At 41.4% G+C, this 16,298-nt stretch overlaps 1 protein-coding gene across 1 annotated transcript; it reads left to right on the forward strand.

Annotated features, from left to right (window-relative positions):
• The first annotated feature begins 356 nt into the window (after positions 1-356).
• On the forward strand, positions 357-13,799 carry atp6ap1lb (ATPase H+ transporting accessory protein 1 like b). The gene is made up of 7 exons (XM_056386108.1): positions 357-560; positions 8,188-8,225; positions 8,875-8,957; positions 10,371-10,609; positions 10,883-10,933; positions 11,081-11,324; positions 11,689-13,799. Exons 1-7 carry the CDS (start codon positions 427-429, stop codon positions 11,923-11,925), a joined length of 1,026 nt encoding a protein of 341 aa, XP_056242083.1. The 5' UTR covers positions 357-426; the 3' UTR covers positions 11,926-13,799.
• The last annotated feature ends 2,499 nt before the right edge of the window (positions 13,800-16,298 follow it).

Consider the following 16,298-nt stretch of genomic DNA (forward strand, 5'->3'; position numbering starts at 1 on the left):
TGTGTGCCAACATGTGTCCGTGACCATGTGTGTGTCACCATGTGTACAAGTGTGTTATTTTGTAGGTATTATAGGTATGATGAGATGTGTTATGAAAAAGAATGAGCCGCTGTCTATACTTAGGGCTCGCCTGCGGCTATGTGTGCATGAAAGAGAGGAAGAGAAGATAGAGAGCGCAGGAGTGGAGGTGGGAGGGTGAGCAGAGTGAGAGAGGCAGAGGGAGGATGACAAAGAAGGGAGTAGGGCGGGAGGAGGAGGGGGAGGAGGGAAGGTGCAGCGAGGGGACCGTGATGCACGCTGATCGGCTCTGCTCGCTGCTGATTGGCCGCGGCGACTGCCAGTCAGAGGAGCTGGGAGTCAGCCACTGCTAGGAGAGCAGATTATGAAGCGGAGCTCAACCAGCGGCAGTCTCCTCTCATTGTCTCAATGGCTGCACACGCATTCCTCCTCTGCTCCCTCGCCTTGCTGTCCGCTCTCAGCCGGCCCGGGCTCTCCTTCTCTGATGAAGAGTCGCAGCCGGGACTCGTCTATGAAGAAGTGCCTGAAATCCTGGACAGAAGGTAAATCCATCCTCTCTATGGCTGTGAACAGAGGAGGGGTGTAGGGGAGAGGGGGTGATGGTGGTGGTGGTGGTGGTGGTGGGGGGGATGGTGATGGGGGGGGTATAGGGAGATGCATGCAGGGATGCTGGGATGCTGATGTGTTCTCTACGGGTCTTTCTTTCTCTCCTTCACCCCCCTTCGTTTCTTCCCATCCCACCTTTGGTGTATCACAAAACCAGGGGAATGCAGGCAGTATTGGTGTGTCAGAGAGAGCTGAGCTGCGAAGGCTTTGTTTGTCTCAGTCTCGGGGACTGCATCAGACGCTGCTCATCGATCACGGATGGGGCTGTTGTCTCTGTACAGTAGTGTTGGTCTGGCAGGAGGGAGCTAAATAAGGCTGGGGCAGTGGGCCTGCAGGAGAAGTACAGAGAGAGAGAGAGAGAGAGGAAAGGAGAGAGGAGAAAGGAAGAGGGGGAGCAGCACGGAGGGAAGGTAAACAAGGATGGGACAGGGAGGAGAGGAAAGGATGCATCAGGGATGGTCTGTTGGGGTCTGTTTACTGATGCAGTCATTGAGAGAGAGAGAGAGAGAGAGAGAGAGAGAGGGACAGAGAGAGGGAGAGGAAGAGTGGAGAGGGGAATTCAAGCCGGTCTGCATAATGCACATGCAGTCCTGCAGGTCAAATCTGGATAAAATATTCAGGGCTCAAACCTGGGGGCACTCACAACAGTGTGACAGGGACGGGACTGAGCCGGCAGCCAGGGCCTGTGCTAGCACCCGTTCCTGCCTGCTTACAGAGACCTATAATATTGTGCCAAAGCCATGTAAGGCTCTTGAAACTATGCCATGCATGACGGCTCGCACAATCCTCTATAGCGCAAATGCTTCAAAGCCATGATATGCTGCAGTTTCCATCATAATGCATTTTAACCATTGTTCAGACGATTTGCCTAATTGCCACACTTTCAGTAATACACTTGGATCTTTAGGGAATTAAAGATTATTGCTGTCATGCTTTCGTTTATTGCGCAAACAATCTTATCTGTAGACATGTTCGCAAGTCAAATAACTTGGATTTAGAATTCAATATGCAGTCTCATGGGATTGCACTCATTCCAGCTCAATCTAGTGTTGGTGAAAACCCTGACAGATCCCTATCTTAACTTTTCACAGCAGTCACTCCGACACGGAATGGCTACATTAATTTCTCCCGGGGTTTTGAGCCTATTCCCTGGATCAAACTTTGTACGTAACTGTGCAACGTAACAGTTCTGGTCCCCCAGTGACAGCTCTGTTCTCAGCGCTGACACACTCCAAGATACTGTTATATAAGAACAGCCGTTCATGGCTTTCATTTCATAACCCTTGTACGGTGCGTAACATTGGTTGGAAATGCAGAGGGAAAGGTACAGTAAGTTGGAAGCCTCTACTGCTGATAGATGTGAGGTTGCGGGAAGATAATGAAGAGAAAATGTTCAGTAAGCCTGATTTTCTGTGGTAAATGACGTGTGGTACTATGACATGCTACGAGCTTCACAACATGATTAAAAATAGCTGGCCAGAAAAGGTCCTTCTGCATGGTAATATGTATTTTTACAGATATAACATCTCCATTCAAGGTACTTTTCTGGGAAATTATGTTAGAGGAAGAAATTTGTGTCATTCACTTAGACTTTTGCCTGTTTAAAACAAATGAATTGCAGTTCAAAACATCATCAATAACTTGACAAATTTGCCATGATGACACGTTTTTACATAACCTTAATTATCTCTATGGAACAAATATTTGTAAAGCAATCCAAGCATAAAACATGTTCTGCTGAAAATAAATATGATCCAAATATGGGTACAGATTAGGGGTCAAAAGACTAAGTTGTAATTTTGGAAATGACCTCTTCACTCATCCAGCCCGAGTCAACAGCACAGAAAGCATGAGAGAAAAATTATTGCAAGATGAGATTGTGCAGCGGTAGTTCATTTATTTGTTTGCAAATAAAAAAAAAATGTTGCTGTTGCAAGCTGTTTTTTTTATTGCACGACCCTGAAGAATGCAGACTGATAAAATGGATGTCGTACAAATGTTGTAATGAGTAGAATGAACTAAAAAGAAAAAAAAAAGTATAGATGGTAAATTTTCCAGGACTCTAATTACTAGATAAGATATTGAGCTTTTGATGGATTATTTAAAAAGAAAGCATAACAAAAAAGATCAAGTACCTGAGAAAACTGATTAAAAACATGTCTCTAGCTAACAGAAAATGAGTAAGGTACAACAATTAAAAAAAAAACTAATATGTATACAAGTCACATTTTAATTACAATAAAAACTTAATTTCATAAAATCACAATTGAAGAACAGTGTTAAATTAACCTAGCCTAGTAAATTTCCCAAAAAGTATACAAGTCAATTAGATATGACCCAGTTTCGTGAGGCTGGAACAGCGCACTCAAATGACATTATATCATTCACACTATCCGATGAAAAATGGTCACTGACACATTTAAAAAGACTAAATGGGGTCAGCACAGTAGCACAAGAATCATGAATCTTTCTCATTCTCAAGTGTCCTGTTTGTGGATCAGTTGCACAACATAGTGACATGTTTATGTCTTAAGGAGTATTTTGTCTGCAGTTTTAACAGGTTGTCTGTCAACATGTGCTTGTATTTATCTTAAAACTCTTAAACACTGACAAACTGACCCAAATATAGACACAGATTAGAGCTCAAACTATTGGATTTCCAGTGGAAAGTTGTTGAGTGATCTCCTTTCAGAGAAAGATTAGAGTTAAAAAACCAGCAGCTAATTTTAGCAACATTCACCTACTATTTAACGTCATAAAAATATGTACGCTGTTTATTTTACAGATAAACCCCAAACAGAGTGAGAAAGGATCAAGTCCAACTTGAACAGTCATTAGTATATATATTGGATGCACTCACGATGTTGGGTTGTAAGCACCAGCACTGTTGCATTTGATATCAGTAGTGTGGGAAGATTTAGATAACTTTAACACCTGACCTAAGGTCAAATTTGAAGCCGCAATCAAAGCTACACTGAAATGGCAGCAAAGCTCTGAGCTGCATCTTAGTAAACACCTAAAGCTTAATCTGCACTAATAGATCTATTAATAGGCCAGCACCTGCCCAGAGTGGGATTAAGACGTGTTTCCCTGCTGTGTCAGGGACACAATAATTTACCAAACCATTATGTACTTCTTGATTATTGAAATTATAATATATTTTACATATACCCAAAAACTGCTACTTGCTCTGACATTAACATCACTTTGCAAAAGAAGTTGAACCTGTACATTATGAAATACTATCATGGCTGGGTTTGAAATTTCATGTGGGTATAATACAAGGAAATGTGAGCACAAGAGCACATCACTAAGGTCTGATACACTATTGTTATACACAAAGGACAAAGAGAAACCGAAATCTAATGGCTAAAGGTTCATAGTCAGTTGATAAATGTTACCTTAAAATATTTTTAATGAAAATTGTAATTTACAGTGAGCTAAATGAAACACACAGAGTACAGTGAACCACCTGACAAAACTAACAACAGAACTAACATGAGGCTTGGATTGGCTGATCCTGGTTCACAGTCTGAGAGCAGTGGCTCTAGCAGAGGCAAACTAGACTTGTTTACAAGTTTGGGGAGCAGACACCACACCTTCTCTCTGCTCAGCAGCACACATCACAGGCACAGATGAGGGATGATAATCAGCTGTCCATCTGTGGGCTTGAATAAGGATGGCCTGTAAAAAAAGAAAAAAGAAAAAAAAAATCAATGAAAATGTATTGATCAAGATACAATCAGTAGCACAGATGATTCTAATTGTTGTTAATATTTAAAAGCCAGACATTTACTTATCTAAAACTAACTGTAATCTTACAATCACAATAATGTATTCCAGGTAGTTTTGTTATTTGGACAAACAGTATGTTATGTGTAGGTGCGTGTTGTGTCTGCACATATGCAGAGGGATGCGAGGTGAGCCAAGGAGTGGCCCTGGCATGGCTTTGATTATATAAAGGGCCTGTTCAGCACCCAGGCACTGTGTGACGGGCTGAGCCAATGACGGGGCCGCAGCAGTCCTGGGTTGCTGACCTCGCGAAACTGGCACAGGAACAAACGGCTGGGCTTTAGTTCGCACTCACACTCTCACGCTTGCACAGACTCCTCTGGCCCCTTCCTGCCAGCTGAGGCCTGGGTAGGTGCAGAGGAAGGAGTGCTTTATCACTTTTGTTTGGGATGGGCGAGGGGGTGGGTGGGTGGGGGGGGGGTTCTACTATGCTACTGAGGTTTCAGTCGTCACTGCCAGCTGCCAAAGACATAGTACATTTGACAGCTCTTTCATATATGCTTACCCAGCATTCACCTGGGCAAATGTAAATATTTGGATTTACCGTAAGCATAAACTCTCATATTGTTACTCATGTGTACACCAGCATGTGCTCGCACACAAACCCACACAAATGCACACATATCCCATGGAGTTCCTAATTAAGCCAATCACGATGCTGACGTTGAAGCTGGTGCACACACACACACACACACACGCACACGCACACACACACAAACACTGGGATGTAGGTTGTAGAGCTCGTATACACGCAACGACAGCTTCGTACTTTCCTGCTGTTCGATCACTCGCATTCTACAGACATCATCATGCGGCCATGGTTGTCTGTTCAACTGAGCTGTAACTTGTTTTGAAAACCCACCTGACTGCTCTACAGCTGTGTGCAGTCTGTTATGGGTTGACCTGGAACAAAGTCAGAATCTGTGCAGTACAGTCCAACATGTTGGATGAGCTGGTCTCACTGCAGAATCTGATCCTTGTTTTTTTTGTGTGAAACCATCTGTTTTTCTCATACACACTTTGTTTTGCTCATTCATAAGAATAAAAAAATATATATCAGCAAACTTTTTTTTTTCTTAAGTTAACAATCAGGTGTGCAATACAACAACAGGATTATCATGAGCATAATATTGATATTGTAGAAGTTAAGTACAATAAATCATCATAGGTCTGAGCAACAAGCCTAATAAAGAAGGGAAGCACATGTTTATATTCTGTTAAATTACACAAAGAAATACTAGCTACACAAATTTAACTAAACATTTAACTTGATCAGTGGAACTTAACTCTATACCATATAATGGCCATGGTCAAGTCACGATTTCAGAGGTCAATTCAAATTTATTAATTAGCGCTTGACTGTCCAGAGTGCCACGAGCTCTGACATCATGCCTTAATCCCTTCATCTTGTTCAGGGACGTCTCTTGTCTTTGTCTCTCCAATGGACCTGACCTGTGCTTACCCCTAATCCTAATCCATCTGGCACTAAACTATACGATATTGCCCAGGTGCAAACTGCAGCAGACGAGTAGATAATTGCTTCAGGCTGCTGGCATTGATATGTCTGGCAACGTAGCCGAAGACTGCAACTTCCTGTGTGATCAGAAACGGGACCTGTTAATTCCTTTTCAGTCATTAGCCGCTGCCCGAGTCTGCTCACCTTGTTTTAACCTGTAATCACATCAACCTTGACCGATAACTGAAAATCTTTAGACTGTCAGAGAGGACAAGTGGGATGCATCCTTTCTTACCTGAAAAAGTAAAATATCGGCAGTTGTGTCTGAGATATTGTGTATGGCGCATGAACGGATACACCTTTGAGTCTAGCAGTTAATTCAAGCAGGTTTTAAGCAGTTGATTCACCATTTCCTATCCCCGTTTATTAGAAAATGTAGGTTGGAGTTGTTCTTGATAGATCAGCTAACTACAGTATGTGGGACAGCTCTGGGTAACCAGTGTCTGGGTCAACAAATGAGAGAAACAAAGTGTGGGCTGCCCTTGACAACAGCAGTCACAGCTATTGACTTGTCTTTGCGCGTTCACATTTAGTAAATATTCGAGTCATCTTCAGTCTATTTTGTGTATCTCCCCAAAAGGCCTTTCCTACAAGATCACAGCATTACTATTCAACTAAAGATAACAAAGATAATACAGTATCGATGACAGATAAAGTTCCTTACAGACATTGCTTTTGTTGTGCTGCAATTCATAAAATGACTTGAAATATCTATGACCAAAAGCTGAGAAATCAACAGACTGCAGTGTTGCCGAGTGACATGGCACAAAACAAAGACGTCATTTGTCATGTCCACTCCCTCAGATCTTAGGGTTTACCTTTTACAAGCCCATTATAACTGGCTATTGTGTGGAGATTAACGAGTCAGCCCAGATGATCATGAAGGACAGGATAGGACAGACCACGCAGTCAGAGCAATGGGTGGACCGTCACAACAGGCAAAACTGACCATGTCAGCGCCGCTCAGTAAGCCCATTTCTGCCGCATTACGTCTTTGATTAGACAGTTAAAAGGATCAGGATTAGCTTCGAGAAGTCCAAGGCTATGCGGGGTTTAGTTAGACTGAGAGGAGGACAGCTAGGGCAAACACGTGAAGGAAAGGGAAATGGTGAGTCCTCTGTCCCTTGCGCACTATGTAGGTCAGTCTCACATCAAAGATCGGTCATTACACCACACTGAGACTGAATTCCTGCAACATAGACACCAAGCACACCTACTGACTTATGCTGCTTATAAAATTCTGTGGGTAAAGTATGTTGTGAAGTTGTGCTCTCTGTGGTCCTATGGGGAAAATTGTTTGTCATATATGTTGCAAAATGTTGAAATATTTTGTAGTTTCATTTAGTATTTAGATCATTAGAAAGAGTGTTAATATGTGGCAGTTTAGCGGCTACTGTATACATGCTCAGTTGCCAACTTTCTTGGGTACACTTAGCCAGAGCTAATGCAGTGTAATACAGTCATACAGTATAAAGCAGTCCTGCGTTAAATTCCACCTTCACGAATGTTGTAATGTTCGGTTTTTGTCGACAGGTGTTGGTTCAACTTTATGACCTTTTTGCTGCAGTTTGTGGTGCTGTCGAACTGTAGTGCAGCATGCTGGCACATATTTCTATTATTTTGTCCACCCCATGTATATCAGTGAGGGCAGGGTAAATAACATGAACACCTCTCTCTATAATGCAACTGCATCCTCCATAATGATCATACAGTTGAATCACAACAAAACAAAAACAACCTTTAATCAAAACTGAACATTATCAATTTCATGAAGGATGATTTATTGGAGGACTGTTGACTGCATTAGTTTTAGCAAGGTGTACACTTAGTTATGGTGTACTTAACTTCAAAAGCATATAACTTTGTATGTGCTAACAAATGCACTGTCTTTGGTATGCACATGTTAAGAGGCACATAAGTACAGTAAAATGTGGTGTAAAATATGTATGAAAGTGAGAATAATCGTATGACAAAATATACAAGCACTGACAAGAATCCCTCATTTTATAAGTTTAAGTTGTAAAATTCATTTTACAGCGTATAATATTCTCCCAGACTTCGGCTGTAAAGCTGTTTGTTTCATTGCTGTGTGTTTGCTGCATCTGCAGCAGCAGACAATGAACTTTCCTGTTAAAGGGAAAATGCTAAATAAGCATATGGAGCATTATCAAAAAAAGAAAAAAAAGAAAAAGCTTAAAAACTTCCCTGCATCTTGTGATGACAAGACTTTATTGTGTCTTCTGTCTTTTCCACAGCAAAGAGAATCCCAAACAAGCAACAAGAGTCACATCAAGTAAGTAACAAATCTAGTGTGACACAAGGCCTGATTCAATCAAACCTGCCATGGTAATCGTGATGCTGACGAGTTGGATAGATAGTCCTGACAAATGCATTTCATTCCTGATGCTGGAGACATCTTTGCCACAGTGTAATACAAAAAGACTTTGAAATGTGGTGTGTGTGTGTGTGTGTGTGTGTGTGTGTGTGTGTGTGTGTGTGTTGTGTGTGTGTGTGTGTGTGTGTGTGTGTGTGATCCATACACCTCAGTGGCAATTCAGATGTATGGCTATATTTAGGCCCTTTGACTAAAAGGCAGAAGCAAAATGATGGAGATATTCCTTAAAATTATATGATGGGAAATCATATGCTTCTGGAACAAGATGAACAGTATTTGTAAACACTGAACAATACTAGCGTAGCTGTGAAATAAACTGCTGATGAGTCACTGTGATGACGCAAAACAACTGGAAATAGATAGGAGCCTGAGCACAGAGGTGTACACAGAATCTCTTTGTGCTTGTGTTTGTTCGTCTGTAGTGTGTGGAATCGGCTGGACTTTTATGATTATGTTGCAATCTGCAATGCAGCATTGCAATCATCTTTGTATATGTACACTGATATAGTCTTTCATGGTGCAGTAATGTGTGTGTACGTGTTTTCAGGTCAAGATGGTGGGTACGGCTTAGAAAGTGAAGAGGTTATTTTGACGCCTGAGGATGAAAACCCACTCAGGAGAATACTGCAGGTACAGACACTCTCTTATTTTTTCCCATCACTATCTCCACCATCAGCCCGCTATCTTTATCTGCACATACAAACACACACTGGCACACACACACACACACACCGGGAAACAAAACAAAGCATACTCACTCAGCCACACCGGTTGACCTTGGATGTGGGAATATTGTTGGTTTCACATTCACTGGAGGTAAAACATCCTTGCCACCCACACACATAGGACCTATCTCACTCAAAATTCAGTGTAACCATATGCTGTAGCAGCAGATGCATCCAGGCAGGGTTACATGTGTCATATGGATCAACTGATTCCTTGCAGTAACCCCTCCTAAACCACTGTATTCAGTGTAGTGGCTTTTAAATGTTTTTAAAATTGTCAATGCAGTTACCACACCTCACAATTCCCATTATTATTCAAATGCTTTACTTAAACAAACAATTACAAATAAAAGTCATTTCATAGCCACTGTGACTGCTACTTTAAATGTCTTGTAAAATAGTGCTGGATTAGCCCAAATGCTCTCCAATGAGATGTGGCCTCTGAGCTAAGAGATTAAAAAGCTAGAGGGGGCAGTTTCTATCTGCACAGTGCAGAAAAGCAGTCTAACAGCCATCACACTATTATATGCAAATTCAGAAAGCTCCTATTTTATGTGGAAAAGACAAGACTGCTCCTTCCTCATTTTAGATTCAGAGGTGGTTGGAAACACTGAACTTTGCACATTTTACAACTCTACACACTTTACACATCAGTGTGACATTTGATGCTCAGAATGAAGAGCTTTAAAAAGGTGATTTGTTTTAAAATTGCCCTTTGAGATGAAATATCACAGCATGTATAAAGGGGAGGTACAGTACAGATGCTTTGGATCAGTTGTGTGGAATAAACCGTGAGCTGTTAGGTAGTGACACTGACACATGTATAAACTGAATTGGCTGCACATCTTATTTAGAGGAACAGGATAACTTGAGTGTATGTTTATCTGTTGCTGTGTCGCTGTTAAGTGGATGAATTCTCCAAAGTCCGCTTTTCTAGACTTTTATCTGTTTACCACTTGAATCAGTTTATGACGGGTCATCTTAGCAATTTAAGGGCCAACTTTTGATTTAACAGCCAAGTAAAAGCGCATAAAAGCACCGTTTGTTATAGTCTTTGTGATGCTACATATTCTTATATACAGAAGAGGAGCAGGATGAAATAATCTCTTACGGCACAGACCTTTTGTGGTCCACATCCTTTTGGTATCCAGCCACTGGATACTGTGGACTCTGTATATGTGTATATGAATAAAAACTTGAGTGCCCTCTAGAGGCCAGTCAAAGAATGCAAAACTGCTGCTGCCCACATTTTGGTTGGCAGTTCACTGCAGTTTCTGTACTTCTCCTGTACTTAATTCCTTTCTTCATATGTTTGCAGCCTTTTAACTGGCATCAGCCAGGGATGTCTCACAGTAAGAGGAAGCTGCTCCAGTCTCTGATGGGGCCTTATGGTCCTCTGAGTGTGTCTTACAACGGGAAGACCTGCATTCTCTTCAAGGCAAAGCGCCTGGCAATCCGCTACAGAAACCATACCTTCATTGATCTGACTGAGAGGGTCTTTAACCCCAACTCACCCGTGGACACTAAAGGCTCCATCTGCACCAAGGAGAAAGCTACGTAAGTCAAACCAAAATGTGGACAGGCGGGGAACGAAGTACAATGTGTATTCTAGTTGTGTTTTAGTAAATGGTTGTAGATACATTACAACACAGGAGGGGCACATACAGTGTGCTAGATAAATACAACAAAAGCTCACTTATCTACATATACAGCCAAGGCATCAGCATAGGTTTGATACCTTTTTATTATGAGACACACTGCAGTATCACATAGTGGTTTAATTACTGTGGTAAATCAGTGGGATAAATTTGTGGTCTTCTTCTGCAACAGGCTTTCTTTAAGGTTCGGTGATGTGGAGGATTTGAGAGGTCTAGTAATCAGGTAAAATGCACGTGCTCACTTCAAATATTTTCACTCACCATCTTAAAAATTTATATCTACCTAAAACGTTTCATTCGTCACACTGACTGGTTAATTTTTGTATTAAATTATACAGTATATATATAACTGCACTGTCTCTTCTGTCAGGCTTCAGATGTCCAACACTTTTTATGAGGCAGCTGGTCAAAACTGGTTCACACTAGACAGTGTTCACATCCACTACAACTGGACCCAGGAGGCTACATTCAACGCCAGCGAGGTCTACGCTCCTGCCACTTCATCCTACCATTGCCAGCACGTCAGCAGCCTGCACAAATATGACACCCTGCTAGTGCCCAGCTCCCACACTGACACATCTGCTAACTGGCACATCACTTTCACTGATTTCCAGGTACACTTTCGCACAAGGGGCCCAGCCTTTGTTGTGTAACTCTTGTAGTTATGTCTGCACAATCACAGTTATATCGTAGTCTTTCTCCTCTGTTTCCTATGTGTGTGCATGTGTTTGTTTGCTTGCCAGCCATTTCCTTTTGTGTTCCAATTGTTTGGCTGTCAGTCAGTCAGTCGGTCTGTCCGCTTACTGTCTGTTTGGCAGTCTGTCATTCTGTCTGTACACTGTCTGTTTAGCCATCTGCTAGGCTGTCTCAACCTGTCCATCTGCCCAGTGTCTCTGTGCCTGGTAAGCCCAGTAAGAGCCAGTTGTCCTCTTTAGTTCAGTCTAATCTGATCTTTCCGCCTTCTCTCGGCTCTTCCAGATCCAGGCCTTCAATGTGCAGTCAGACAAGTTTGCATCGGCAAGTGACTGTGCCACTTTCCTGACGCCAGCCATCCTGATGGGCTTGGTGACATCTCTGATCCTGCTCCTTGTCTTAGCCTATGCCCTGCACATGGTGGTACACCTCAAGCACATTGACCGCTATGAGGAACACAAAGCTACTGTCTACTTTCCCCGCAGTCCAGAGGCCGAGTTGCCGGACAAGAACAGCCTGTGAAGGAAAAAGAAGAGCTGGAGGACGAAAGGGGAAGAGAGGGAGAGAGAAAGCTGAGAAGCAAGACTGAGGGGAGAGCAAGTGAATACAAGAGTGAAAAAGTATCCTCCACTGAATATTTGTTCAACAAAATCTCAACTTTGCCTGTTCATATGAAAACCTTGTACGTCTTAACTACTTTAAGTAAATGCAGACCGTGGATGGATACTTTTTCTTCTTTCCTCATTGACCTGCATCTTGGCATCCATATTTTGAATAGGGCCTTTGGATGTTCAAGCCTCTCCCTGAGAGATGGTTCCTGATCCTAATGTCAAAGGTCAAAGACAGCTCCAGGGCCCTGAAGGGCAACAACTTATACAGGCCTTTACCCCAGCCAGCCATTAAAACCACAACAGGCTAGCAACTGTAGCTAATACAGCTAACATCAGATGCTCCTGATTAAATGTATGTATTACATGGCTCACAAGTGTCATATTACAAGCTTTCATCACACACATTGTCCTTCCAGCTTTCATTACAGTGTACTTTGTCTAATACTGCTACAAGAAATATATACTTCAAACAGCCAGTTTTATCGCTGAAATAGCCGTATTAGCTGCATGCCACAAAAGGCTGGTCTATCTGGGCTAGCACAGTGTTTCCTAATAATAAGGATTACAGAGAGTCTTGCATGAGTTGCAGTTTAAAATAATCAATTATGGCACAAAGTAGAAGGAGCTTGAAAAGCTTTTGAGTGTAAGAGAAGGGAAATATTGGGAACCACTGGTCTAGCATCTGGCTGGAGTGAATGGACCAGCATTACTGGCCCTTCAGAGCCTCTGGCGTCTCTCACCTCAACCCTGAACAAGACTGCTGCTTGGGACTTAACTGTGAAACGGCCTTTTACAGACCAGCCAGACGAAGAGGGTTCTATAAACTAGCACAACATTGGTTGGTTGCGAAAGCACTAACAACAAACTATCAAAGACTATACAAGGAACTATGCTGCACAAGACGGCCCGTCTGAGGGCACGGCAGGAATGCGGGTCTTGGGATGGCTTGACTCTCTAAGAGTCAAGTGTTTGGACAAGGGAGGCCATGGATCCTCCATCCACACCACTGGATTTGACTGCCAAAGTGAAGCTACAAAGGAGTTGCCATAAAATATGGTGAGAAAGAGTGAGACAATGTGAAAATGAAAGCTAACCATTACAGCTATGTACAAAACAAAAAACACATACATGTACAGAAATGTCACTCTGCGGAGGTCTTTTTTTTATATACAGTGTAATCATGAAATACTATTAGGTACAGGATGACTATGCTAATCCTCATAACCAAAAGGATATACAAAGCTGTAGATACATTAAGATCTCTATATGATCATAGCTGTTTACTATCTTCAAATATTGCACAACTAATAAACATAGGTACAAGTAAGACATTGTGCTATGAGGATTGGTGAAAGTATCAATGCATATGATTTTTTTCTACAAAGTATTAACATATTACATTGTCTGTCTATTTGTTTTAAGCTGGGCCAGACAATGTAGGGTCCAGTTTCATCTAACTGTAAATTACAGTAAAAATTCCTACCATAGAAGGACGATACTATGGAATGCCGTCCACCCACTGGGACTTATAGATGCCATTATTATGCCGGAAGCCACACTAGCAGCAGTAACAGCATCAGTAACTCATTACTACTGACAAAAACACTCAGCATGACAGTAAATAGATATCTTAACATTCGATATGGCAGTTCTGTCAATCTGTAGCAGTGTGAAATGTGTTCTTTGGTCATAAATGTATCCTACAAACTATGAAATGAGTGGAGGCGGTTTGTCCAAGGACCAACTGATGTAGAGTGAACAATAAATGATATTCAGAGGAAAAGGTGTGCTGTCTATATGTCAATATGTTAATGTTGTGCTGGATACATAGGCATACTGATCAAATATTCTGGTAGGTTTTCCTTTTGGTAAATAATTCAAGTGCATAATGTATTTCCCAAAATTTTAATCATGTTGTTAATGTAACTTAACCCAGTCCAGTGTCTAGGTCTTCTGCCAGTGCTGTCTCCCCTCCTGAGCGCCATCTGCTCACTCCTCTCACCTCTCTCTGACCTAAAATGTCAGTACCCCTGACTGGGACAGTTTACCTGCCGGCACCTGTCCAATCAGACACCTTCATGCATACTTCATAGGCAGTCATAGCTATATGATAAATTGTAATCTCAAACCAGAGCCCCAATGTCATCTCTTTTCTGGTGATAAGATACATCTGTATCCAAGACCCTACACAATTTCAACTATATTTTCATTTCATAACAGAGTTTAGACAAAATCACTCATGTTACATAAGTTACAACAATAATATACACCCCAGTGCAAGACTTCACAGTAGCTAACTATTCTACTGATTAAACTGAAATATGCTGGGCTTACATAACAAAACATAAAAGACACTGAGCTAAAGCAAATCCTTCAATAATATTTTCAGCAGCCAACTTGGATCATTTCATTACAAACATAAGATGAACTGGATTAAATAAAAAATGAGAATGTGGCATTCATAACCGAGCAACTTAAAGTAAATACAACCCCTGCAGCAAACAGACAAAATGTTTAGCCTTTCTTCAAATGTTAATTCACTTTTACTTTGACAGTAGCCTATGTTAATTGTGCTGCACAAAAATTTGGGAACCCAAGTCAGTATTTAGTTACCTAAAATGAAATTAAAAACTAACAGTACATTAACATTTGAAAAAATGGCTCATTTTTATTCTCTTCTTGGTGCAGACATAAGACATGCTTGTGAGCTACAGCGGCATCTAGTGGCAACAAGTGCTCCTAGCAACTGGCAACTCCACCATGATTCATATACTGTAACCAGTTTCCGGGCGCAGTTTGAACACAGGCTGAATGTGGTTAAGTTTTTAATGAGTAGAGTAATGGATGTAAGGAATTACGATTCAAAACAGAATTACATTACAGTTTCTAATTCCAGTTGACTCTGTTCGACATTTCCGGGAATCTGTCTACCTAGAGTTGATGAGGGTTGTTATCAGTTTCCTCTGTCGGCGCTCAGGTGACAGGAGACGGAAGTATGGGGAGGCGCCGGACTTCCGCCTAAAGATGAGGAATACGCCTGATGGTAACTGTGAAGTTGTCCTTCATTGTGTCTTTGTAACTGGCTAACCCATCACTGGTATGAAGCACCTTCAGTACAGTTAATCAAGCTGCTTCATTGTGCGGGAACAGGACTATATTGCCTGCTTGCTAATGTTAGCCACATTTGTAACATTAGCATGTTAAGGAACAGCCCCACTGAATTTTCTCTATTAGAGGTGGAAACACAGCATTTGCTGTCGAAACTGTCAAGACATCTGGCTACATAATCAAAATTTTTATGTCTCATATTTATTCCATTGTGGACATTAATGGGTTAGCTAATTCCTTTGTGAAACCCCAGGCAAAAATTTGTTAGGACCCCTTTTGACCCATGCTATGGCAGTTTCATTTTTCCCCCAGACACCCAGAAGCTAACCAGTATGCTACAGCTGCAATTAATAGTTGATTAATTAATTGGCAGCAATTAGTCATTTATTGTTTGTTTTATTTGTCATTTGTTGATAAGACAAAACAAAGTGATTTAAATGTTAACTTGGGCTTCAGGAAATAGGCCCAATGATTGGCATGTTTCACTATTTTCTGACATTTCACACACTGAACAATCAATTGATTATTAAAGAAAATAGTTATTAAGCATATTGATAATGAAAGTTATTATCATTGAATGCAGGCCTTACTTTACTCGTGATGGAATAATGACACATGGTATCTTATGTGACAAAGGCCACAAGGTGGAGGGTAGCAGATTGGTCGTAGTTGATATCTTAATTTAGTGCAGCAAATTTCTAACAGATTATGGTTTTTTGGTCCCTGGGGGTGTGGTTTGTCAGCCTTGGACCTAAGCAATCTGTGCATTAGTCTGTCATTCATCTAGATAAGCATATTATGCAAATCAAAGTGAGAAATGAGTTGTGACCTACATTGTTAAAGAACTAGGGCTTTTACCTTTAAAGATACCCTGGGATGAGCAAATATTTCTCAAACAGACTACTTAATAACCTCCCAATCTTAGCCTGAACCCAAACCAGTCAACGCAGCAATGCCAGGCCATACATAGCGTAGCATATAATGTAACTAATATCTTCCACTGTTGATTGTACCTGGTGTTTTGAATATGCAGCCAATTTCATGGAATTCTGATCAATCATTTTTGATACACTGTGTACAGTGGATTACTTGATCTAAATGTAGGTGATGGGATATGATGCTGTAGACCAAAGTACTCAACAGTTATTCTTTTGGATAACCTATTTCATGACGTGC

This window comes from Seriola aureovittata, chromosome 9 (genome assembly GCF_021018895.1).
Source record: "Seriola aureovittata isolate HTS-2021-v1 ecotype China chromosome 9, ASM2101889v1, whole genome shotgun sequence".
NCBI classification, from domain to species: Eukaryota; Metazoa; Chordata; class Actinopteri; order Carangiformes; family Carangidae; genus Seriola; species Seriola aureovittata.